This window comes from Ricinus communis, chromosome 4 (genome assembly GCF_019578655.1).
Source record: "Ricinus communis isolate WT05 ecotype wild-type chromosome 4, ASM1957865v1, whole genome shotgun sequence".
NCBI classification, from domain to species: domain Eukaryota; kingdom Viridiplantae; phylum Streptophyta; class Magnoliopsida; order Malpighiales; family Euphorbiaceae; genus Ricinus; species Ricinus communis.
The window spans coordinates 24,291,565-24,317,918 of record NC_063259.1 but is presented as its reverse complement, the minus strand read 5'-3'; the positions used below and the strand labels follow the sequence as shown (position 1 = coordinate 24,317,918).

Below are 26,354 nucleotides of genomic sequence, written 5' to 3'. Positions count from 1 at the left end.
AAACATGGCGACAAAATACCTTTGTATATAAGATTCAATAATGCTGTGTAGCCGCTTTAATTTAATTGTTCCTCTGACCTGATTTATAATGTTTTTTTTTTTAAATTATTTTTCTATCAATAAAATAATATTGTAAGAATTATTATATACCACCTCATTTAATATTTTTTTTTATAAATATAGATAATAATGAGATCATTATTATTAATATGTTTGTAACAAGAAATAATTATGTACGCAAGGGAAAAAAGAAAGAGCACTTTATTAAGAAATATTGACATTTCGTTTTGTCAAAATAATAACAATTATGAACATTAAATGCACAATAATTTAGGGATTATGGGTTTCTAAACTTTCTAAATATAGTTCACAACAAATAGAAAAGAATATACGAATTCTTAAAAAGAAATTCAGAAACTTTACTTTCATTTAAGATCAGTTTAATGAAATTCCATCCTACAGATGCAAAGACTTCTGTGACATCCTTTCTGTTTCTTCTTCCTCCTCTCAACTTTAATGGGTGGGAGACGAACAAATTCTCCGGTAACTATATATATATAGATATATGCGTGTGATCTTCAATATATATATAAAGTTGAATAAGAATCCATATGCTCCAGTCTGCTACAACGCATCATGACACCAATCCCTGTTATATGTATATAAAGCTTTTAATTATGATATATGTGTGTCATATTTCTCTATCTTCACTCCATTTGAGCTGATCATAAGCCCACCGCCATTTTCAAGTTTAAGCTCGTTCAACCTCTTAATTAGCCTATCCAAATCTGCTTCTGAGCTCCCTCCTTTCACAGCACTCCTCGCTGCCTCTTTCAGCTTCTTGGCTCTCACTCTCTCCCGACGATTTTCCTCAACCGACTCGCTCAATATCCTTGCCAGCTCACCTGACTCGGGTATCTTTTGAGTTGCTTCGCCAACTCGCATCCCTACTTCCAACTCACCAACTAATAACTGTGCATTTGTAAATTGGTCAGCGCCCATTGGCCACGTCAGCATCACTACTCCTGCTGATATACCTTCAAGCACCGAGTTCCACCCGCAGTGCGTCAAAAACGCGCCGATTGCGCGGTGCCTTAGGATAGCCATCTGCGGAGCCCATCCTTTAATAATAAAACCTCTCCCAGCCACACGATCTTCGAATCCATCAGGCAGAATACCGTAGTCACCTTGTTGCCTTACACACAGTATAAAATCCACTCCGCTTTTCTCTAATCCAGCAGCCAGCTCATTCATTTGCTCACACGTCAGCATAGCACGGCTTCCGAAAGCAACATAGACGACTGAGTGATCTTTATGATGAGAGTCAAGCCATGTCAGCACATCATGACATGGCACGGAGCTGGTCCCGCCACGATTAGCAGCGGGTCCCATTAAATCATCATCGGATGGCAGAGCTGGACCAACAGCCCACACGCGGACATTTCCAAATTCATTTTTCATGTGATCAATGTAAACTCTTTCTAACTCAGTGAACGAGTTGAAAATGACACCCCAGCTCGCCATGTTAGCCAAATTGGAATCTCTATAAAACTCCCAATCTGAATCCTTAGGCATCCTGTATAAGTGAGAGATTTGCCACCAGGGGTAAGATGGGGAATTGGGAATATTAGGAAACGACACAACAAAATCGTGATTTTCAGGGTTGTCGTTCTGTGGCTGGTCGGACCAGGTAGAGGCGCCAACAGAGAAAGCAAAAGCCCCTGAAGGAGAGAAAACGATACGTGGCAAGCCGAGTTGAGAAGCGAGGTGGTAGGTCCAGCCGAGAAAGAAATCAGATATAATAGCAACTGGAGGAGAAGTGTGAGATTGGAACCAGTTCAGGAGGATAGGATAGTGAGTTTCACGCATGAAGCGCAAGATGGAAAAGAGACGGTTTTTAGAAGGAGCAGTAGCAGAAGGGTTGATAGATGGGGAAGGAAGTAGTAAGTGTTGGAGTTGTTGTGTAGAGGAAAGGAGAGGATTGAGCAAAGGGAGGTTGTTGGTGGTGATAGCGACGGTGATTATCAAGCCGCGGCTGAGGAGGCTTTGGGTTAGATCAAGGAGGGGGATAATGTGGCCGGAACTTGGGAATGGAAAGACTAGGATATGCGCCATGGTGACGGTGGCAAATGGAAAGTGATATACGATTGGTTTTAGTTTCTTGCTTTTAAATGAGTTAAGAAACAACAAACAAGTGCTTATATTTGGCTGTTCGATGATCAGATATACGTCACGACTGACGTTTGCTATTGTGTAATTCTTAAGCTCTAAAGGGAGATGCTCTGTGAGCTGCGCGTAAAAATTGTGATGTTATTCCCTTTGTTTTTGTTGTTTTTGGTTGAGAGTCTAAAGGCCTGGGCCTAGGCCTAACTCCAATTCAGGCAACATTTTACACGGCCCGAACACTCACAAACATAGCTCTTCTTCCTTGCTGGAATGACTAGCTATTATTTATCTCTCTTTTCTTAGGTGCCCCCATGTGATACATACATACATACAAACACAAATATATGTTAATTAACTCTGATTGGGTTAAAGAATCGTAACTTCATGAAGACCGAATTCTGAGTGAGTGGCCAATTGTAATCTAAAGAGAGGCCATTCTCTTGTGTAATCAACTAAAAATTAAAACAACACTTTATCGTAAGCATCCCAGCAAGAAACTGCCAACTAGCTTCCCTACTAATTAAGTCATTATGTTTCCCAAGACACAATTACAAGAACACATTACGAAAATTCATAAATGTTAGCCACAAGGAGAAAAAAGAATAAATAAATGAAAAGACAAGAAGAAAGAGCCAGCAAAAGGAAAAGGATGTTAATTAGTGTATACTTAGTAACTAATATCAATTGTCAAAATAAAACAAAAAAAAGAAAAAGGACTGACATGAAAGATGGTTTCTATATAATTTTTTTTCCTGAGCATGTTGTTGACTCAATCAATTTGATTATTTTGAATGTTTCGGATGTATGCAGGAAAGGGTACATATGCTTCAAAAAATCACCTCCATAACTCACAAGAAAGCTTAAAAGACCAACAAGTTTTTCCACTCTATCCGATGGATTAGCAACAGATATGAACACTGTTGTTCCTTCTATGATATTGATTTTTGAAACTGCTCTTCTTAATCTATAATGAAAGTAAACTGTTGAAGGCAGAGGCAGAGAAATCAGAATCACTAAGAATTTGTCGACTTGATAGTGATAATGAACTTCTCGACTTGGTGAATACAGACTATCAAGCAAGGACAGGTCCGTCTCCAATCCTAATTGAATGTGTTTAATTACTGGCCAATCCTATAGGAGAAACAAAACAAAACGAACAAAAAAAAAAGAAAAAGAAAAAAAGAAAAACAGAGAAACTCTTAAATCTTCAAAGAAAAGTGGAATTCTATTTAATTATAATGTTAGAGTCTCTATTTGCATACATACAAGTAAGTAAGATATTCCCGCACTTGTATTAGAAAGCCTATAAGTCTAACGAAATAAAAAACGAAACTAAACCAAAATTGAAAAAGATAACACGAAGCTATCTTTCTGAGGGCTTCTCGTCTTGTCTTCCTCACCGATTATTCTTAGGAGGGTGAGATTTGGGCACATGATAATCAGCGCTGAATGTTGTAAAGCCGACCATTCTATCATTCAAAGGATGAGAGCTTATCCTATTACTCATCAATTTACAGTTTCCACGCAGAATTCCTTTCTTACAACTATCTTCAAAATTAGCTGCACCTGAAATCTTAGTGTCATCCGTGTTCAAAACTTCATCTTTCTTCAACAACATTTTCAACATCATTTTCCTTCCTCCAAGCTTTGTATTACTAACTTCATCGGCCATGGTAGCATGAGCATTTATCAAACTGCTTTTTGCTACTGCAAGCACATCTTCCTTGGCAACTATTGCTTTCTCCTTACCTACAAAAGATTAAAATAAGAATCCGAGAAACATAGTAATAATTGTACACAAAATAACCATGAAATTGAAGGAATGGTTCAAGTACCTTGGTGGGTAATTAGGGCAGTTGAGTTTCTTACATGTAACATAATGAACACTAGTAGAAAGCCGCTCAACCTTGTGGACACCATTGTCTTCTTAATTCCTTTTCTTCTTTTGGGTATGTTGAACTTCTTGTTAATTAATTATAAAAGAGAGGAATCATCTTGAAGGAGGTAAGAGGGTCTTTATAGAGTCCAAAACCAGGTCAAAGCTAGGGTCTCCATCTTTCTTTGTATAGAATAATAAACATGTGGGTGCACATACTTAGGGAAACTCAATATATAACTAAAAGCAATACCGTTCAAACCTTTAAATTGATGAAAAATTGAATTTATAAGAAAAGTATATTGTATAGTACTTTTTGTGGGTTTGCTTAAAATTGTTAGGAAAAAGGAGCATGATGGCGTGGAATGGAAGATATGAGTGTTCAGCGCCTGTCTGCCGCCATGCATGCAACGAGGAGCTAGGGTTTGTCCTGGTGGCCAATTAATTAATTAAATTGGCAACATTCAAAACCTAGGGTTTTGGGTTTTATAATTTCATTACTGCTCTACTCCCCATAAATGAGTATATTATATAGTTTTTGTGAAAATATGATTTCATATACTGCTGTACTAAGGTTATAAAATAAGTGAGAGTGAGAACTGAGAAGAGATATTCAGAAATGTCTAGCTATAGTTGGCTAATTTGGCACGGTTTCTTATACTAGTGGAAGCTACCTGGGCTAACAGTCGCTTAATTAAATAGCTAGCATGTTTTTTTTTTTTTTTTTAAATTATTTGTCTAAGAGACAAGTCCATATACTTAATCAAGTTATTATTTAATTAGTAATTAGTTGGGTTTGACTGAGATTTAAAAAATAGAAGCCATCTAGGGTTTGTAAATCATAGTTGTTAAATGACGAGCTAGCTACCCTAACATATACTTCATTCAAACTATATAAACATCTGCATGTTTTCACATATAAAATCTTTGGTCAAAGAAATAAACAGCTTTTTCTCTACTGGTCTTTCTCTCTCTCTTTCTTCTTTCTAATTTCAAAGAATAGTCGGTCCGAGAGATTAATCGGTGAGATCTTAATGCTGAGTGTAATGATCAGTCTAATTTATATGATATATCATATGGATTGAGATACTCTTAGTATATAAATTCTGAGCGTAACTTCATTCTATGGAGTATTTATTTTCATTTGATAGATCAAGCTTTTTGATGGAGTGTTTATTTGACAGAAAGAAAGAAAAAGAACATTCTTTTACGCCTAATTGATGGTTAGTTACAATCATTGTCTTAAGTTAAATGATTATAAAGATATTAGTACACTTAATCATTATGTCCTATATGAATTAACAAATCTTCCGCATCAAAAAAGATATAAGGATTCGAGAAACAGTAAGGGATATATGTCTCTAATAGAAAATCGAAAAGCAAGCAGCTGCAACGCCATAGAAGCTGAATATGGTGTGTCCTTTGTTTTTTGGTTGCTGAGTTTGTACCACTGTGTGTACGGGAAATGATACTTTTTCAGTTTAGGGATTCTGATCTCAAGTAATATTGTATATATAATATTGGTCACTGTAAATTTCCAAGTTTGAAAGAGGAAAATGGCATTTTGGTTTTTTTTTGGCAAATTTAGAATAAATTCCCTTCATTCAAACCAATTTCAAGAAAGTTAACTTGGCGTTGCCTTTGAGGAACATGGTCACATGGAAGCTATACACATCCATCACTTTATTTATCAATAATAATAAATGTAGTATATACTGCAGACTTTTGGCTTATTCGAAGTGATACTCATGCATTGTGAATTGTGAGAGATATCAACAATAGTAATTAATTTTAAATGATTCGTGTGTATATATATGCACACAGACGAAACACAATAATAATTTTTTAATTTAATTAAAATTTTAAACTTAAATTTTTAAATATATAACTATATTAAATTTTTAAAAATAATATTTTATTATTTGTAAAATTTTTAAAATTAATATTTTATTATTTGTAAAATTTTTAAAATTAATTTTAAATATACACTTCACTAAAAGAATAAATGATATATAATTATATGTTACGTGAAACCGGTAAAATGAAACTCTAATATTAATTATTCATAGAATTGGATTATATACGACAGGTGTGCTAAAGTCACAATTCTAACTAAATATTTCTATTCATAATCGGGGAAAAGAAAGAAACAAACTGGTTACATTTCAGCACATGTATAGAAGCTTTGATAGTGTCTCTTAACACTTGATCTTACACTCAGCGTATCATGTCTGCACTTCAGCATTAGATGCATCATCAACCTTTATGTGCTTTGTCCTTGCATCCAACCATATGATTTTCTAGCTTGGCAGGTGCCGCTTTTTGTTCAGGCATCTTGTTCTTTTCCCTATGCACTCTCCCTCCTCATCGAACTGCTCCTTTGGATCAGTCTGTCACGAATCACTTACGGAATGTGAGGATGTTGCAGCTACTATTTCAACCGCTGAAGCTGATAAGTTACTGCAGCAATGGCCTCTGTATTTAGCTTCTGAAAGGGACCCGGATGTTGTATGCTGCGTCTTAGATTTCCAAGATATAAGTGCAGTACTTTCTCTGACAAAAGTTGCTGCCAGACTTGGATTTGGACACTCCCAATCCCTCCAAAAGGATTTCAATTTAACCCAATTCCTTGTTTTTTAAATTGATCATGTAAGAATGTTTAACTTTTTTTTTTTTGTTTCAAAATGTAAGAAATGGTTGGCTAATGAGATCTGGAACCTATACCACTACTTGCCAAAATCACAGCAGAATTAAAGCAGAATCGGTTACTTGATAAGTAAAGATTAATCAGAATGAGCTCCAATAAAGCCTTGGCTAAGCAATGCATATGTCAATTTTGTATTATCTCTTTGTGAAATCGTATTTTTATCGATAAAATATTCGATGTTAAAATGTAAAACACTCATATATACATAGTAAAACATTTGGTACTAAAATATAAAACACTAATACATACGTGTCACTCTCCTATGATATACACACCAAATCTATATAAGAACTTTTTAAAACATAGGACTTTGGGTAACTTTCAAAAGAGGCATACAATGTGTAGGTCATTGTTAGAAGGTTTGCATTTCACATCATTCAAAGTCTGTCTATTTACTGAGAATTAATTGGAGACAGAATTTAATGGTGCCTAACTATTTATTGTATATTGTTGAAGGCTTGAAGTATTTCCTTAGCTTGTGAAATGAAGCTTGAATAACTACCAACTGGATCAATAAATTCGTGTTTGGAATTCAGTGACATTAATAAGAAGAGGGGTTTTGACTAAAAAGTGGCAATAGATTGCACAAGGGATATCAAAGCATGATAGTACAAAAATCATAGAATACTCAATTTTGTTAAGTGTTTTGAAATGCTAGCTAATATTGGATAAGGCAAGGCAGAGATTGGGGCAGGGCGAGATCAAGGTAACAGTTGAGTTTATAGAAATGGAGCTGAAAAGCCAATAAGAGAATCAATTTACTATTGCCCATTTATTCATTCTAACCTCCCTCTATTTTATAGGTATGGATGATAATGATTAATGCACAAAAGGTAAATGGATCATAATTAAAAAATGTGTCATTTATAAACGAGTAACATCGAATATAAATATTCATTAATAAATATAAAAATATCTATTTTTTATAAGCGAATCTATATATAATATATAAAAAATTTTAAATTAAAAAATATGGTCACAATAATAATTATAATATATTAATAATATTTTTCTTAAGAATATTAAAAATAATTAAATATATATATATATATATATATATATATATATATTTAAAGATTTGTATGAATTATATAAATTTAAGTAAATTCTTTTAAGAAAAATAAACAAAGATCGCCGTCGTGGCAATTGAACCCGTTAAATAAATAGCCATAATTTAAGAGATAAATAGCTAATTGATAACCTACCTACCCTACTTGCCCAAACCCATTCATTTGTCACCCCGTCACAATTCAGGACTTTTAAGAAATAAATAGAAAATTGAGGATATGAATATAAAAACGTATAAATTCAGGGGCTAATGGTGACAATTACCCACAGCTTCAGCGCCATCTTTTTCATTTAGCATAAGAAATGAAATGAAAAACTCAAAATCCACACAATTCTCAACTTCAAAATTTCATCCAAAAGAAAAAGCTCTCTCTTTTTCCGGAAAAAAATAAAGAATAAAAGCGAAAATGGCAAATATTTCATTCCTTCACCGCCACCGCCACCTCTACCACGATCCCGACGACGACTCCTCTCTGCACCTCCACCACCACCGACGTCGCAACCCCCACCGTAGCCTAACAACCGAACCATACTTTCCTCTCTTTTCCTCATCTTCTTCTTCTTCTTCTTCCGCACTGCACGACCCACTTTCCCAGGAAAATACTTTCAACATAATTCCCGAAGACGGTGATGTTTCAGATCCGGAGTCAGTAATTTTGGGTGGGGCCGATCTTCTAGACCGCGAAAATCAAGTAACTTTCGTTATGGATCTTTTTCAACAGCGAGTCGAACAGTCTCAGGTAATGGGTTCCACTTCCCATTTGGTATCTGATTCAATTAATGACTCTGATTTCGGTGTTTGTGAATTAGGAATGGATCATTTAGACTTCGATTTAGGATTAGGGTTTGGTTTAGAGAATTATGAGTTTCAAAATATAAACAGCCACAATAATGGTAATAATAGTATTATCATTAATGATAACAATGATGAAGATGATTTCTTCATTGAAAGAAGGCTTTCTGGGTTACAATCTTGTGAGGCTGAGTCTACTGTAAGCTTTCATTCAAATGCTATTCGGGTTGTTGGGTTTGGGTCTGATTCCGATTCCGAGGATAATGAAAATACTTTAGCTATTGAATTGAATTCAGGGGATGAATTAGATGATGTGAATTTAGGAAATAATTGTAATAGTTTTGATGATTATGTTGATGATGAGGAGGAAGATGCCAGCGTTACAATTCCTCTTTGCTGGGATTCACTTCAATTGGAGGATCATAGGGAAAATAATGAGGATTTTGAGTGGGAGGAAGTTGATGGTCGTGTTGATGAACGGGAAGTTCTAAGTATGTTTGTTGATGATGAGGAGGCTGCCTCTGTCTCTTTATCAATTTAACCTGTAATTGCACCTGAGGATATGGTTAATGTAGAGAGGGTTGGAGGCTTCGGGAATTTGGAATGGGAAGTTTTATTGAATGCTAACAATTTGGATTCGCATGCTGATCATGACCATGATGATCGTAATGCTGAGCCGTATTTTGGGGATCATGATGATTATATTTACACTGCTGAGTATGAGATGTTGTTTGGTCAATTTGCTGAAAATGAGAATTCATTGATTGTTCGTCCTCCGGCAGCTAAATCTGTTGTTGAGAAGCTTCCGTCTGTGGTTTTGACAAAAGAGGACGTAGAGAGTAACAATGCACTCTGTGCTGTTTGCAAGGATGAGATTAATGTTGGGGAGAAAGCAAAGCAGTTACCATGCACGCATCGATATCATGGGGACTGCATTTTGCCATGGCTGGGGATTAGGAATACTTGTCCCGTATGTCGATATGAGTTGCCCACAGATGATGCTGATTATGAACGAAGGAAAGCAGCACAAAGAGCTGTTGCTGTTGGTCATCACCTTTGATGGGTAATACATTTTGTCGCGTATGTTTTTTGACATTTTAATTTCAGCATTAGTTTGTTTAGGATGTAGATATTGCTGTTCTATTGAGTTTGTTTCCCAGTGTGGATAATGATATTCTTCATGATATACATTATGTTTGAGTGAGAGTATAAGAATATTGATATGACTGATTTGCACTCTTGGGGAAATTTTGTTGCAATAATGTTTATGTTTTTTCAGTGATTCTGTATTCTAATTTCTTCTGATATTTCTTCATTGGATATCTGGAATTTTATCTTATCCACAGAGGTGCTTTCTAAGACTCATTTTATTGTTTATAGGGATACAGTTTGGACTTTCAGATTCAATATAGTCTGATCTCTTCTTGACAATGTACTTCAACCTTACTAAAACAAAGAATTTTATTTATTTAAGGTTTATATCACTACAGCTGGGACTGCAAAGATGAATTTCATTGACATAGTCATTTTCATGAATCCATTATCTCTTTCATCGTTAGACTAAAAAGGAAAGTATACCTAATCTTGAATAGCATAATTTGGCAAAGCAGTGGATTACAAATTTAAGATGGCTAAAAAAAGAAGAAAGAAATTTTTTTTAGCAAGTTCTGAGACTATTAGTGGACTCCTATGTTCTGTTTATTATTTCTGTTCTTTCCTTTTGTGCAACCTTTCTTTGGAAAGGAGTAATGGGAAGGGAATTTCTTATTGAACAACATCTAAACTATTGATTTTTAATGACTAGAAGAGCGGTGGCATCACCAGTTGGCTAGTGGTATTCTCACAGAAAAAATGGCTGAAAACTTTAAACAATATGTCTAACACCAAAAAGTGCTGCTGTTGGTAAGACTGAGCTAGTAAGTTGATTGGCTTCAACATCCACCAGAACACTGAGCATTGAGGCCAGATATTGTTGCTGGGAGGTGTTTTAGATTATGTTTTATAACTTTGAACATGTGAGCTTCCTTGTTTAGATAGGCCTTTTTAAAGAATTTGTTGGTTTACTACTTGCTAGTGCGCAATAGAAGTTGTATTTTGTTGGGGGGAATCCCTTGTTGCACACTTGGTACATTTAGGAGTAACATCCATGTTTCTTGCAATTGAGGAAATATATTTTGGCCTGGCATCTTAGGTGGATTATCATTTAGCTTTTTTATGGATTTATTTTTTATTTTCCACTTCCTTTTTTCTGCTGCCTCAGCAAGCTATTCTGTCCACGATAACACAATATTTCATCCTTTTAATGTCCGTTTACTGTCACCTGGAATGTGGAAGCCAACTGGACTTCTCTTTCTCCTTTTTTTGTTAAAAAAAAAAAAAAAAACCTTTTCCCCAGAAAAAAGGGGAAAGTTGAATTGGAAGAAAATCTTGTTGCAATAAACAGTAGAAGAATTTTGAAATGAAGTTGCTTAAAGCATATTCTGACTTAAAAGGTTAAGCACAAAAAGCAGGTATAGTGTCACCATCTTACACATCATTTGGGATAATTACTAGTTAATGAGAGGGGTAAAAGGCAAAGGAAACTTGCAAGTTTGAGTGCAATCTTTACTTCTGTTTTCATGATGATTAAGGTCATTTAAATGAAATGTCAGTTGGGCACCATCGTTATAAAGTTGGAAGATAATGAATGTAAAGATGTCTGAAGCTTTATAACAAAAGGGGTAGAAGGATTGCAGTTTGCAAAGTACAATAATGCACATGTACTAAAACAATTTCTTCATCATGAAGATGATCACTTGTGTTTGGTAGTGCAGCTTGGAAGTATCTTTCTATCACTTCAAAAGGGAGGAGCAGAACAGGAGACGAAAGCAAAATTTCTTTTAAAGAAAAGGGAAAGCAAAACAAGTCTTTCCAGATCAGTAACCAGTAATTCTACCAGAGCAAGTAAACCCCATTTGCAAGTCCTAATTATGGCTTCACTGATTCCCTCGTCTTTAATAGGGATTAGAGATTGTAGAATCTTCATTTGTTTTCACAGTAGAATTGGGTGGTCAATGTATTAGTGAACACTATATTTCTTTTGATTGTAACAATGAAAGTGAAAGATGGCTTCACCGTTCTCCACTCTATATCTACACTCTTATCAGGATCGTCTTTCCACCACGGTTCCCATTTCAGCACCTGGCATCAATGTTGAATCATTTTCCTGATTGATTGATGATACTGAATCCCCCAATATCAACTTCTAATTTGGTTTATTTGAATTATAAATAGAATTTGATGAGAAAGTTAAGATTTGATCAACCCGCATAAGTTTAGGAGGTAACTGGACGAGGGGCTAAAAGTTCAAACTATAACTTATTTTTAGTAAATGAAAAGTTCATTCTGTTTCTTTCTTTCTTTCTTCTTCTTCTTCTTCTTCAATTAACAAAATAATAATAATAATAAAAAGGGCAGTCGATATATATGGTTCTCATAAAAATAATGTTGCAAGCAGAGTCGGTAATCTTCTCCCTGTAAGGCTGATTTTGTAGAGTTAAGACAACTTCTACCTCTGCCTGAATCCTAATTAGAGTCGGTTTTCCCTTTATCATTATAATCCTATTTATTTAACTATAAAATTGCTATTGTTTTAAATAATTTATTAATTTTATAAGTCCTTCTATTTAACATATATTATTAATAAATCTAAATATAATTTTAATTATATATATAATTCTAGTGGCAACTAAGAGAAAGTGAATTGGTTGAAAATAAAAATTAAAACAAACTAAATCAAAAATAGAAAATCAAATACAACTCACAACATTAAAAATTTATAGTAGTTCGACCAACTCTTGCTTACATCCTTTTCTGAAAAATTTTCTTGAGATTTCCACTATCAAATAGAATTACAAACCTAATTCTATTTGTGATTTTTTACAAAGCTAAAGATAAACCTACTGTTTTCCCAAAGGCTCACACTTTAATCAAGTATTTTCCTAGGCTTACACTCTAACACAATCTAAGATTTTCAATTTTAATTACAAGAGCTTTTAATCCCTTATCCAAACACTTAGTTTTACCTTTTAAGCTTTAAATATAAGAATTTAATACTCAACTACCCAAAGATTCAATCACAAATTTGAATTTTTAATACAATATAAAAAGATGAAGATTTTGAATTGCTGAGAGTAAATGCAAATGGGGGTTCAAGATAAATACTCTTGCTTAATCTAGAACACTTAGAAATTATGTTTAAATACTTTTAAGTGAAATAGAGTCGTTGCATCCTTATTAAATGCAATTGTTTCAACAACTGCCACAAATGCAGTTTCATGGGCGTGAATAATTCTTTATGGCAGTGAAACAATCAGCACGGAAAATATATTTGAAAAGCTGGAACCCATCATGGTCGTGAATGTTTCTTCACGGCAGTGTAAATTGCTTTCACAGCCATGAACAAAGTTCACAGCGGGAAACTTTGGTTTCACAGCTTGAAAACTTTGGCCATAAGCTCTTCTGTGATTCTTTGAAGACTTGGAGAGTTTTTATCATTTACGGGCGTGAACCTTCACGACTGGAAAAATCTGTTCACGGCCGGAAATTCGTGTTTACGGCTTGAGAACTTTCTCCGTAAACTCTTCTGTAGTATTTTTCAAGTTTTAAGGAGAAGATCAGTTTTTAGAGCGTGAATTATTCTTCACGGTTGGAAAGATCTCATTCACAGATTGGGATCTCTCCTCGTAAACCCTTCTGTGGTATCTTCTAATTCTGAGGAAGAGATCATTTTCACGAACGTGAATATTTCTTCACGATCGTGAATTCTCGTTTTCACGACTAGGAATGATATCTTGAACGCTACAATTATTTTTGCTATTTGAGGTGAGAATTCTTTATTCCTAGGAAACTGATGTCTCACGGCCGTGAATAAAAGTTCATGGGTATAAATCCGCCTTGTCTTAAAAGAACCTATTTTCTTTCCTTGCACATAAATACTCAAACATAAAATTAGTCATTCTTAATTATTTGTAATCATCAAAATATGATTAATAACTCTCAAAATTCAAGAATATATACAAATCAAAATTATATAGATAAATTTTATAATTTTTTAATACCATTAATATAGTATTTAATTATATTAATAAATAACTAAAATTAAAATAATATTAATCTTTATAAATTTATATGATAAAGTACAACAGCTTTCAATTAAAATTTCACACCTAAATGTTTCTTTTATTACTAGGAATAGGCATGTTTCAATTATAATTATAAAAATATATTAAAAAAATAAAGACCAGTTAAGTTTGATTTTAATTTTTGCTAAAAATCTAAACTCAAACTATAAAAGCTGCTTGTTTAATCAGTCAAAAGCCAAACTTTTATCTATTTTCTTAATTGAAAAAAGAAAGCAAAACAGAAAATTTAAATAGAAATAAATATATAAAATAAAAAATATGAGTAAATATAATATACAAAACACATAATTTGGAAATGTTGAATAAATATTGAATAATAGATAAAAACCAATAATATAAACATATAAAGATGACTGAAAAGTAAACTCTTTAAAAAAATTAAACTGACAACTTTTTCAATATGGAAATCAAAATCTAACTGAATACCAGTTTTTTAAATAAATCAAAACCATCATGGGTCACTTAATTAAATATTTTTTGGTCGATTTTTAGTCAGCTTAGTTTTCTTATATATTTATTTATTTTATTTATCCACCCCTATACTTATCACCAACTCAAACCCTTACCTTATAAAAAAATTTAAAAAAGCATCATTAATAATTATACATTGCAATGCTTTTAAATTGCACTATCAGAAAATAAGTGAAGCCTATGTAACAAGAACCAACTCTTATAAATCTTGTGTATTAGCATATTCAAACTCTTTTAGAATTTACAAGCATAAAGGATGAGGAAGGTAAAGGAAAACAAAAAAGAATAATACTACAAACATGGTTATCTAGTAAGATCATATGCACTTCGCGGATAAAAGTGTCACATTTATATTAAGTGGGTTATCGCTTTTACCTGTTATATAATTTATTACTCGTTAGATTTTCCATGAATAATAGAACAAAAAAGAAAAGTAATTTTCATTTCTCTCGTCTTATACGATGGCAAAAATATAGTGTCATTTTACAGACTTAACACTTGCCTAATTCCTTTTACCTTTCTTAAATCAACTTATGATGGCAAGAAGAAATAGAAGCTATAGTTTTAGCCTCGTGTTTAATTTAGTTTTAGAATTAGCGGTAGTGAATGTGGAAATAAGTCTCTAGATCATAGATGCTACAGAAAAGGTAAAAAAGAAGAAGACAGAAGTATATACATTTTCACAAGTCACATAGGTTTATTTCATGATTATATACTCCATTTCCTTATTTATTATGCTTAAGTGAGAATTATAGATCACTAAGGTTGTATCATTTGGTTCTTTTAACCTTATCTTAAGGATACTTTGTCAATAAAGCATGATTAGCTGTGCCTAATCTTTTAACTTTCATCTTCTTGAAGGCATGCCAATATTGTATATCATTTATCTATGATGCATGTTAGCCCTGTTTACTTTACCTATTTTGCTTTTTGTTTTTTCGAAAAGTAAATATTGTAGACTCCTATTTCTTCATCTCCACATTTGGGTATCGCTTGTCTTGTACAAAATGTTACTGAAAACATGTACGGGGATTAGTTCAGTTTTCCAAGCTCCAATATAATTTCAGATGAGGTCATTGATTTATTGCTGAAACCCTTCCAAAGTAATAATAATAATAATAATAATAATTCTTGAACTATTAATAGTTTCAGTGTAGTTTAGCATTGTTTTGATCATATTGTTGAAACTATTTAGGTACTACGAGACAAAACATGTAATTATTGAACCTGTCTCAACAGAATTCCTCAATGTGATGCTATAATAAGAGGAAGCTTACATGATGAAAAGAAAGAACTAATTCAAACCTAACCTATCAGTCACCTTCTTCGCCACACTAACTCAAAAATGGTCTTACTTTTTCTCTAGTCAAATTCATGCCAAAATATGAAACCTAACATGCTATAATTCCGTGCAAAAGTTTAAAATCTTTTATATATATATATATATAGATATAGAGAAACTTACTTAATAGAACTTTTATAAATATCAAAATAATATTAAAATTTTAATATAATTACATATTTAAGATTTGAATTTAAAATTTTAATTAAGCTCAACAAATTATTATCATTTTATATGCACACTATTCGACGATTTTGAAATCACTTTTTCCTTTTGTTCAATTTGTACTCTTCTGCACTTACATTAATTGCTAGAGTATCCTTTGTTCATTATAAAGCATCAATTGTAGATTATGCTGACATCAAGAGGTAGGTGCAAACTATAAAGCTATTGATCTAACATGCAAGTATTGGTAATATGTATATATGAGATGAAGATTTACTTGCTTGTTTCCATGCACACCAACCCACATAAGATTATCATATGTACTTGGATAATAAGAAACTCTCTTGCCAATTGTTGTTGAAGGATCAATTTAGAAAGAAAAAGAGAAAACCCAATCTCTCTCTTCAGGCTTCCTTCTTTTCTTAACCCGATTGTATGGTCATGGAGCCACATGAAATCAAGGGATTCCATTATCCACCTCATGCAAACTCCTCAGTTCCAGGTCTTCTCTCTCTGTCTCCTACAGACAACACTCTATCTTATGCAAATTTATCTCAGAATCCAGAATCCAGCTCGAGTTTCTTCAGTAGATCATTCCCATCCAACTCTCCAATCCATTTCCCGCTCCATATATTCTCTACAAATACATCACCTGCCAGTGCGGACTCTTCTTTGAACAAGACGAGTAATCACCAAGTAGGTAACTCCCACGAGAGAAAACTTAAGAGGATGATATCCAACAGAGAATCTGCTCGAAGATCACGCATACGCAAGAAGAAGCAAATCGAAGAGCTTGACTGTCAGGTTAATCATCTCCGAACCATGAATCATCAGCTTTCCGAGAAGGTTATTCATTTGTTAGAGAACAACCAGCAAATCCTCCAAGAGAATTCCCAGCTCAAGGAGAGAGTTTCTTCTCTTCAACTTGTTCTGTCCGACTTACTCATACCCATGAGAAATGTTGAAGAGAGCATCTGCAATCCCAACCGCCTTAGAGGTGAAACTTCAAACTGATCAATCTATCATCAGAATCATATACATGGGTTTCTTCAGGGAATAAAATAGATTGTATAAACTAATCAGAGAGCTGGAATTTGTCACTCAGCTTTTACTTTGTTGAGGCTAGTTCAAATTATGTCACATTTAGAGGACAACAATATGCCGCCATATAGTCAGTTAGTTTGAGGTACACTTGCAAGCTTAACACTTTCCTGAAGCAAACAGATAATTATAGACTTCCCCAAATATAGTTAATAGTTTACAACTCTGTATTGGCAGATTGCGTTATCATAGGTTTCATGATTTAGTTTCCTAACATATTAATTTGAAAGCTCTCACTTCCAACTTAAAATCAGATATACAGTATTCAGGAAAGAAGGAAATCAGAAAGCAAGATTATGAGGTGTCAGTGCAATAAGAGTTACAATAACTACTACTATTATACCAGCAGAAACATAAAACAACAGTCATGTCCAACAAAAGTTATCTAGTTTATGCCCTGATTTTTCAGATTTTCTTTACTCGACTGTCCCTTGTAATGTCGGATACAGCATATTTTGTTCTATGTCTTTGTATAATGAATTTGGATATGCAAAAGTCTCCATTCTCCATGGACATTGTCAAATAAGATGGTTGGCAGGAAATTATCGGAGGTTTCAACTCATGTTCGGATGAAGGGTCCCCGATCACTTAAGTGCACCTATCCTATCCCATCTAATAATTCCTCTAATTAATATTGCAGTGAATATGCACTCAATACAGTTCAGGAAAGAAAAAGATTGGTGTGATATTAAAGCACTGTTCCATAATTTGCAAGGACCCAGTAAAGAGGGGAGCTTTGAATGACTTTCTCCATCTTACATTTCTATTTAAGGATACAAAATTAATTTAGAGAAGCTTCGTCTCCTCTCACTGAGGACAAGAAAACCTAAATGGAGGCAAATGTATTCATCAACTAGAGCTCATGCGTGTTGAGGCATGCCATGATCGCTAACAATATATGGTATGATTCTGCGACTACCTAAAGCAGGGCGTATGAAAAATCAGTCTTATCATCATCCCTGCTATTCTGCATCTGCAATTATGATACTTCCTTTTGTGAGGAAAATTATCAATACAAGTTGTAAATTAGCATAAATCAGAGGAAGAATAATGGTCAGGACTTTACTCTTTCTGATAATTAGGAAAATCGGTTTCGGAGGGTTGAATTAGTAGACCACAGGGCTTAAGAACCCACCTTACCACAACTAGAAGTTCACCAGTTTGTACATTTTCCACATTCCTCAATGCCTTTAGTAAAATTCCCAACAAGATATGGGAACTAACATGAAGAAAGTAATATGAATATCCTTTCTTTCCGGAAAAATTTCATTTTCACCCAGGCTGGCATTTTCTAAGTGGTTGTATTTTTTTCAGATGTTTGTAGCCCTATTGTAGATTATGATGGGCATCAAGGTTTAGGTTGAGCACAACTCAAGATATACAGCTATGAACTATCTTTTCCCCTTGCTTGTCATTTAGGATATTTATAACCCCCTTTTAATAAACAATAGCTGAATAACTAAGCTTGCTAACATATTTGATAATTGCAATTTCTAGAATACAAACTGAAATTTAGAAATAAGGTTTGGTCATTTCTTCTACATCTTTGTCTACATCATCAACATCAGGTTATATACGACATCACAGTTGAGAGGAAGCAACTGTTGCATCAGTCATTCCTTGGTGGGTACTTTCCCATTTGAGATCTAATCAGGTTTCTGATGTTGAACCAACATTGCTCTGTTCCTCAAAACCATTCATTGGGTCTGCGAATGATCGTGTACAAGGCCACCTACAAAGGGATGGCAAAACAAATTTATGTTAGTTATAACATAGGCGATATGAAGCACAATAGGTGCAAATATAATCAAATATCGTGAATGCTTGTTATACAAAATGTAGCTCCTACTTGCTTGATAGTATAATCTCGTCATCAATTGTCATTTTCTCATCAAATATGTTTCCTGGCAGAAGAAAAGAAAATTTTTAGAAAAAATTAAGATGATAATAAGCTCAACTGTCCATCAAGTAGTTTAAACTTAAGATTTGAGAGAACTAGAGCGCGCTGATTTCACCATTTACCATCAAGTATCACAAATCAACTAACCATGATTTTTACATCATCAAAAGTACTTCACCTACATAGAGCTTGAATACAATCGTAACAAAAATACATAAAGATAAAAATAAATTAAAAAATTTTCTTATACACTGACATTGAAACGGGGAGTGAGCTGGTCAGGAAAATCAGTAAAGGGATCATGTCAAATAACAGGGAGCATGAAAGAATTATATGGAGTTGTTTACCTCCATAAAGATTCTGCTTAGAGAAGTATTTAGCCATCAACCGGCGTGTGTAGTCAGCTTCATATTTTTTGTACTTGTCCATGTTTTCTTCACTGTCAAGAATCCTAATACAGTGAAAAAAGACTGTCATAAAAGGATCTTATATCTTCATGTAGATTATAGATCTTGAAACTGATAAACATAATGCTTGTTTCAACTTTACTCGTTTCAAGACTAAAATTGATGATATACAACTGTAAAAGATGGGTTTTTCTTAAACTTGTTCAGTTAATCTCCAGAATACTAGCACCGCAAATTTTTTCCTAAAAATATCTTGAGACTATGATCTTCGATGCCATGCTCCTTGGCAAACTCAAAGTGGTCATCCATAGAAGGACATGATCAAAGGAAAGGAGAACTGCAGAAATAAATAATTAAAAAGTAATTAAAAGAACTCCAAGGAACAGTATAGAAGACACCACCACCATATGGGTATCAGAGGCGCATGCACATTTCATGAGAGAAAAACTAAGCCTAAGATTTAAATATGGAAAATCTCACAATCTAGAAAATAAATAAGTTAAAGCAGGAAATATGAAAAGCCCAGGAATAATGAACTCTTGGAGAACACCAACTTGAACCTATGCTTTGTCTCCTCAAATGCTCTATTGTCCAGGTATGCACAATAATCAGACACATAAAATTGACACTCATGAGCACCAAAATGGGAATAATATTGGAGAAACAAGTTTCAAGTATCCCATTTCTTAAACTTGTCCAAATAGTTCATACTTAGAATATGTATTCTCGTTAACCTCAAGAAGAGTACTCTAACTGTTGCAAATAGAGAAACATGTGAAGATGTCAACATAATCAGAGAAAAGTTTCAAGAACCATGTGAAGTATTAGAACAAACTAGTATATGAAAAAAACAAATAAAGAATGTCAACAGTTGATTACTCTAAAGACCTCTCAAACTATTGATTCTACTAAGAAAATACTCACAAATTAATTACATAGAATAAAAAGATTAAGAACTTACTGAAAATGGGTCAAGTGTGGCATTTCATCAAGCACTTGGGGAGCACTACTCTTGGGATCGCCATCGTCGACCTTACAGATAACAAAAGAGCAGAAAGAACGGATCAATATGCACAGTAACATAAAAACGAGAAAGCACAGAAATATGGGGGAAGAGAAGGACCTTAGGCGGCATAGATGGAGGGGAGCGAGTAGCTGAGTTCTCGGAATTTGAGGCAGAAGGAGGCGACGTTGGGGTTGGCGGTGGTGGCGGTGACGATGCCATCGCTTCAGCCTAATAGTAATTTCAGTTGTGTGCCGTGCAGTTAAGCTCACTGATTCCTGAATAGTTGTCGGATAGAATTGCAAAGAAAAATGTATTATAAAGTTGAGGTTCAATTAAATTATTTTTATCTCTATAATAATAAAAACAATTATTAAATTTAAAATTCTAATTAAGTTCTAATCAATCTAAATTCCAAGCAATTTGCTATTGTTTTCTCGGTAAAAGTTGTTATTTTAACTAAATCAATGTCAATTATTAGTATCAGAAAAATACATTTAAATTAACACCCACTTGGTAAGTTTTGACAATAGATATATATCTTAAATTTACACAAGAGCTCTTTATTTGTAATTAAATTTTATTTTTTTTGATACCAAAGAAAAACCAGCTAGACAAAAGGAAAGCAGCGAGAATAAAATCAACTCCTGATGCTCCCAGGCCAGGTTACACCACAACGATCTGTACAAATAAAATGAGAAGCAAACTGAGGGGAATCCTCTGCCATATGTAGACCACGGGACATCTCTAGAGCTTTATTGGCCAAACAATCAGCAACACTATTTCCTTCTCCAAGAACATTTGAGTGACCTTAACTTCCCAACTCCCACTAAGATAATCCAAACAAGCGCTAACCAAGTTAGAGGTTAGAGAGGTGACTATTGCAAACACATTTCCTGGATAGCCATGTTTTAGCTAAAAGAGAATCCATCTCCAGAACCAACTCCTTAATGCCTTTGTTCCAAGCAAGTTCGACACCATGAAAAGCTGCCCATAATTCTGCTCCTACTGCAGAACAGAAGCCATTGTTACTCATGAGCCCAAACAATCATCTGTCTGTGTCAGGCCTCCTCATGCAGCTGAACCCGGATTTCCTTTGCAGCAAACCATCCACATTGAGCTTAATCCACCCTCCCAATGGAGGATTGCTGAAGGATGTCACATTGGGTATATAAATGAATACTAAAGAGTTCATAATGTAAAAAGGCAAACCTATTAACTTGATTAAAGCCATGCTAATGGTTAGGCTTAAATTAAAATTAATTTGCAAATGACTCATTCACACCCCTCTCATTCCTAATCTTTGGTCCCATGAACTTCTATACCACCTGCCTTCCAGAGGCATGAGCAAAACCTGTCAAAGGAGTTTCCAGAGATTGCAGAGCAAAGGTCCGCGAGAGGAACAAAGGCTTAATATTAAAAAGGAGTTTAACCATGCCATGGTTAAATAAGCTTTTAACCAGGCTTAATATTAAAAAAGATCCACTCCTTCAAATCCATAGGTTGCTGAACAAAGGTCCGCGAGAGGAACAAAAAACACTCCAAACCTGATCAATCAAATTACCGCTGGTTACTCTGCAATGTATGTATGATTTATTACATAAGTTGATCGAGATAATATAAATCTGCAATGTGTTCTCATCTTATCGCTGGTTACTCTTTTTTTCTTTAAGATAACTTTTTCACTTTAAATGTAAATAGCATATAAATAAATAATTTATACTTTAATATAAAAATGATTGATATATTTTCGATTATATAATATCAACAGAGATGCATTACTCATTTATCTATTAAGCAGTCAAAAATCTTCTTCATGTTCTTAAGCTGCATTATTGAATTGCCGGTGGTGGCAGTTTCCAGTACTGTCACTGGCAGCTCATATTTATCATTTTCTTCTGTTTTTCTTCATGTTTCTTGTTTATTCCAAGTAGCTGGAGCCTGGACTTGAAAATCTGCCATTGCAAATGACCCTTTAAGCAGTCCCACAAACAATATCTCAAAGTGAGAGATTATTACAGTAGTGAATTCGAGTCAAAAAGGCAATGCATAAAGATAAAGCAAACAAGCAGCCATTCCACATTTCTTTTCTCTCTTTCTTTCTTTCCTCTTTTCTCTTTTTAATTTTCTTTTCCACAAATTATGCATGAAACTGAGAATCAGGAAAATTTTGAATGGATTTGAAAAAAAAAAGGTGGTATATAATTAATTTCAGGGTTAGAAAATGAAACTCGAATGAAATAATTTGATTTCAATCATTAGATTACACATTATAAAATAAGAAAGATTATTTCATAGTTTAACCCTAAAAAATTAATCTAGCTCCAGAGATTAACGTACATGCATGGTTACTATATTACTGACTGTACAAAAAAATGCATTATGGCAAAGTTTAGCATAATTCAAATACCCATCAAGAAAAATTCCCCTTCTAACTTAAATATAACGATTCATGTGACCTAAAATATATGGTAATCAAATGCTAATCAATATTGCATGCGTGCCATACACTTAATTGCATACTGAGTCCAGCCTTTGGAGTAAAAGCAACACTTGTTTATTTTCAAATCATTGGAAAGGTAAAAACCATGTTTTCCAATGAAATTTTAGTCTATTACAATAATTGGGAATTTAAGATTAAATTCCTAAAGGTTTCAAATTTTATAAAACTACTTGCATCAATGATATTTGATTATATAAATATAAATGTATTTATTCAATATTGACATAATTAATCTATAGTACATTTTAACTTGAATTATGTCTCAAATTTTAAATTTATAATTAAGAAAATGATATAGCTTTAAGAAGTAGGCAATTAATTATAAAAAATCAAATATTATAAATTAATTAAATATTAGAAAAAAATGAAAGAAAAGAAAAAAGGTAACGTCTAATATGGCTTTTCAATTTTCTTATTATGGTGATAAAGAAAAATTGCAGAAAGGTGAGAGAGAGACGGCTTTTGGAGATAGGAAGAAGAGAGGAAGTTGAGACAAAATCATTATTATAAAAGAATTGAATTGAGAATCACTGAACATTGAACATGTTTGATGGGGGAAAAGGTATTTGCCATCAATTAATTGATTACGATATGATGTACAAACGTGCCAAGTGCATGTAATTTGTATCGTGCTTAGTTGACCCATTTAATTTTATATAATATACTTATCACTTGACTGTTAATCCCCATTATGTGAATCAATAATCTTTAAATACTTTCAAAGGTCAGTTTATGAATATATTACTTAAATAATATGATATCATTTCCTTTTTCATATTATTGATGATTATTTAACAAGAGAGTTTTCTTTTTTCTGGATGCAATAAGTGTATCTTATTTGATTTGCCTCGATTAGCAATGTCAAATGGTTTGACACAAATACATCTCTCTTAGTAAATTGATATAAAATCATAATGCCAATTGTTTTTTTATTTAAAAATATATTGATGAATTGCGAGCTATATAACAACAGAAAATAATTATTTATATTATTTAAGAATTTCATATAGTATAGATATGGTTATTTGAATTTAAAATTTCTATCTCTTATAAGCAATCGCTCTTACTATTTGAATTAGTTCTTAGACATTTGATATCAATTATTATTGTTTATACTCAACCGAAAAGTACATATAATAAAAAGTTGAATAAATCCTTTTCTAATTTACATACTTAGATAAGTTTGACATCTCATTTTTTAAGATTTTATTATTCTTATGTGGAATGTTTTTGTTGCTTGGTACTTATTTTAAAAAAGTTATTTTCTTTTTCTTTCTTTTCAGAGCCGAATAATAAAAAAACTATCAAAAAATTAAAAATAAAACAAAAGTAAATAAAAATAAGCAATATATATATCCACCATATATAGACTCTGATTTTTATTTTATTTTTTAAAAAGAGTCAAATTGGCATATTATTTAATACTTTCATTTTCATAGTACATACGTGGTTGAGATGGGATGATCCTTGTTGGACCCTCTCCGCATAAATATTGAAATATAGACTCTGATTTTTATTTTATTTTTTTTTTGAAAAAAGAGGGTCAAATTGGCATATTATTTAAAACTTTCATTTTCATAGTATATATGTGTGGTTGAGATTGGATGATCCTAGTTGGACCCTCTCCGCATAAATATTGAAATTTGATTGAACATTACATATATATAGGAAATAAGAGTAAGCTACTTACTGATTTAAGTAATGTTCAACATTCTCAAGCAATTTGTAGCATTTCATATTTGGACCACATGGTGTAGAATAAAACCAATTTGTAACAAATTAACATCCTAACAACCCAATTTGTGTGAATCTACAATGCATACATACCATTTCTCCTTCATGATTTTATCAATAATATAATAATATAATTAATATTTAATGATATATATTCGTCTAAACATATCGTTATAAATTCATTTAAATTCAATGGCCTGAGAAATTAAATCGTCTATGATATTTATCAAATCGATCGAAAAGCATAGCACAAATCTACACGTTATGTTTTCCGCTTTCTAACAAATAAAAAGCTTTTGTCCCACCATCTTCAACATTAGTAGACCAATACATGAACTTTAAATCAATCGTTATAAAGAAAATAATTTAATGTTATATTTAGTCAATATTTATTTAGTTTTAAAAAATAAAATTAAAATAATCAGAATAACTATTTTAATATTATAAAATATATTAATTTATTAATATTAATATATTTAAATTATTTTATTTATTTTATTAAAATTTTAAAATAATTTTTACTTTATTTAAAATATATAAATCTTAGATTTATAATTAAATTTTATAGATTTCAACTAAATTTAAATATTCAATTTTAACTTAAATACTCAAACATTAAAATGATATTTTCCGGACCCTTTAACTTATTGTCTCAATTCAAATTATTTTCTGTATGAAATCATAGTTTGATTTATTTAACATAAAATAGTGTTTTTTTTTTCATTTAAAATGTTGAAGCACAAAAAAAGATATAATCTAAAAAAACAAATGCTGCAAGTATGTGTAAACACCATATAATATTTTATTTAAAATTAATGAAGTCGAAAATATTTGGTACACTATTTGTCAGCAAATATTAGAAACTTTTGGTCAACTTCAAATGCAGGCTCAAGAGGTGGCGGTGGGTGGAAGAATAGGTGGTGGGACCTAAGGTATTGTTTGGCAGCTCATATGGACTATGACAATACCTTCAAAATGTATGAAAGGTACGGTTGGTCCAAACTGTACCCTTACCAATATCATTCTAATACATTTAACATACAATAGGTACTTTATATATATATATATATATATATATAACTCTGATTAAATAAAAGAGAAAAAATCAATCGGATCACAGGGCTTTTCCTTTTCTCTTTTCTCTTCATTTTCTTTCCTTTTGTTTTCCTTCCTTCGTAGCTTTTCCTTTTCCACCCTCTCTCCAGACCAACAAAAACATTTGGGTACGGTTGAGGCGCTCCCTCCAGCGCTCACGTTAGCATAAACTCAATTCGACACGTGTGCATCTATGTAAACGTGAGATCATGTGAGCCCTGCTGATGCTGATCCCGAAATTCCCGTTTCCCTACTTCATAATGAGTAGTGATTGTCTGCGTCCCTATCTAACTCTGTGACTTACTTTTTTCTTTTTCCTTTTCTCAGTATGAATTCTACTAATTGATATTTTAAGAAAATACTTTAATTCATTTGGGAACTGTTGTCTATCGTTTTTTCTTAAGCAGAGTGACGTGATATTTATAAGCATTAAAAATTAAACTAAAAATAGCATTCTTTAAATTAACATTTGTAATTGATTATGTATAATTTGGCCTCCTTCGTCTAATACTACTTTATAAATGTTTCTGATATTTTCTTGTAATCTTATGTTTAATTTATTGTTACATTATGAAATTGCACTTTATTCTTTTAATGATTGCTTTTATCAAAGTAAATTTCACTTTTAAAATTAAGATAGCTTAATACTTATTTTTAAATTTATCACATAATTTTGATATTAATTTTAGTATTAATCATTTATAAAATACAGTTAAAAATTTTACTAAAGCGACTACAATCTCACGTATAAAAATAAAGTTGAATCAATATTAGAGTTACTCACCAATCTCCGGACGTTTTATATTTTATCTAAAATTTTTAAAACACTTAAAAATTAAA

The 26,354-nt window shown here is 32.7% G+C and overlaps 5 protein-coding genes across 7 annotated transcripts; 2 read left to right on the top strand and 3 right to left on the bottom strand.

Moving 5' to 3' along the window:
* Nucleotides 1-245: 245 nt before the first annotated feature.
* LOC8264669 (UDP-glycosyltransferase 89B2) lies at nucleotides 246-3,011 on the bottom strand. Its single transcript, XM_002514547.4, has 2 exons — nucleotides 3,006-3,011; nucleotides 246-2,289 (listed from the first exon to the last, which is right to left on the bottom strand). Exons 1-2 carry the CDS (start codon nucleotides 3,009-3,011, stop codon nucleotides 676-678), a joined length of 1,620 nt encoding a protein of 539 aa, XP_002514593.3. The 3' UTR covers nucleotides 246-675.
* A 210-nt stretch (nucleotides 3,012-3,221) lies between these two features.
* On the bottom strand, nucleotides 3,222-4,927 carry LOC8264668. The gene is made up of 2 exons (XM_002514546.4): nucleotides 4,002-4,927; nucleotides 3,222-3,915 (listed from the first exon to the last, which is right to left on the bottom strand). Exons 1-2 carry the CDS (start codon nucleotides 4,084-4,086, stop codon nucleotides 3,563-3,565), a joined length of 438 nt encoding a protein of 145 aa, XP_002514592.2. The 5' UTR covers nucleotides 4,087-4,927; the 3' UTR covers nucleotides 3,222-3,562.
* A 3,185-nt stretch (nucleotides 4,928-8,112) lies between these two features.
* On the top strand, nucleotides 8,113-10,816 carry LOC8264667. The gene is given in 2 exon segments (XM_025156576.2): nucleotides 8,113-9,673; nucleotides 10,418-10,816. A coding segment is annotated over 1 exon segment (1,446 nt). The 5' UTR covers nucleotides 8,113-8,224; the 3' UTR covers nucleotides 9,671-9,673; nucleotides 10,418-10,816.
* A 5,071-nt stretch (nucleotides 10,817-15,887) lies between these two features.
* On the top strand, nucleotides 15,888-17,058 carry LOC8264666 (basic leucine zipper 43). Its single transcript, XM_015716493.2, has one exon. The coding sequence runs from the start codon at nucleotides 16,207-16,209 to the stop codon at nucleotides 16,783-16,785; it is 579 nt and encodes a 192-aa protein (XP_015571979.1). The 5' UTR covers nucleotides 15,888-16,206; the 3' UTR covers nucleotides 16,786-17,058.
* A 1,266-nt stretch (nucleotides 17,059-18,324) lies between these two features.
* LOC8264665 (FH2 domain-containing protein 1) lies at nucleotides 18,325-20,922 on the bottom strand. Of its 3 annotated transcripts, XM_048373461.1 has the most exons (6): nucleotides 20,779-20,922; nucleotides 20,303-20,460; nucleotides 20,141-20,211; nucleotides 19,120-19,223; nucleotides 18,722-18,776; nucleotides 18,325-18,604 (listed from the first exon to the last, which is right to left on the bottom strand). In XM_048373461.1, the coding sequence occupies exons 2-6, from the start codon at nucleotides 20,402-20,404 to the stop codon at nucleotides 18,523-18,525; spliced, it is 414 nt and encodes a 137-aa protein (XP_048229418.1). In that variant the 5' UTR covers nucleotides 20,405-20,460; nucleotides 20,779-20,922; the 3' UTR covers nucleotides 18,325-18,522. The 3 variants fall into 3 exon arrangements, with proteins under 3 accessions (XP_048229418.1, XP_002514589.1, XP_015571980.1); XM_002514543.4 differs by lacking the exon at nucleotides 20,779-20,922 and having other exon boundaries at nucleotides 20,303-20,630; XM_015716494.3 differs by lacking the exon at nucleotides 20,779-20,922 and having other exon boundaries at nucleotides 18,471-18,604; nucleotides 18,726-18,776; nucleotides 20,303-20,644.
* Nucleotides 20,923-26,354: the final 5,432 nt, after the last annotated feature.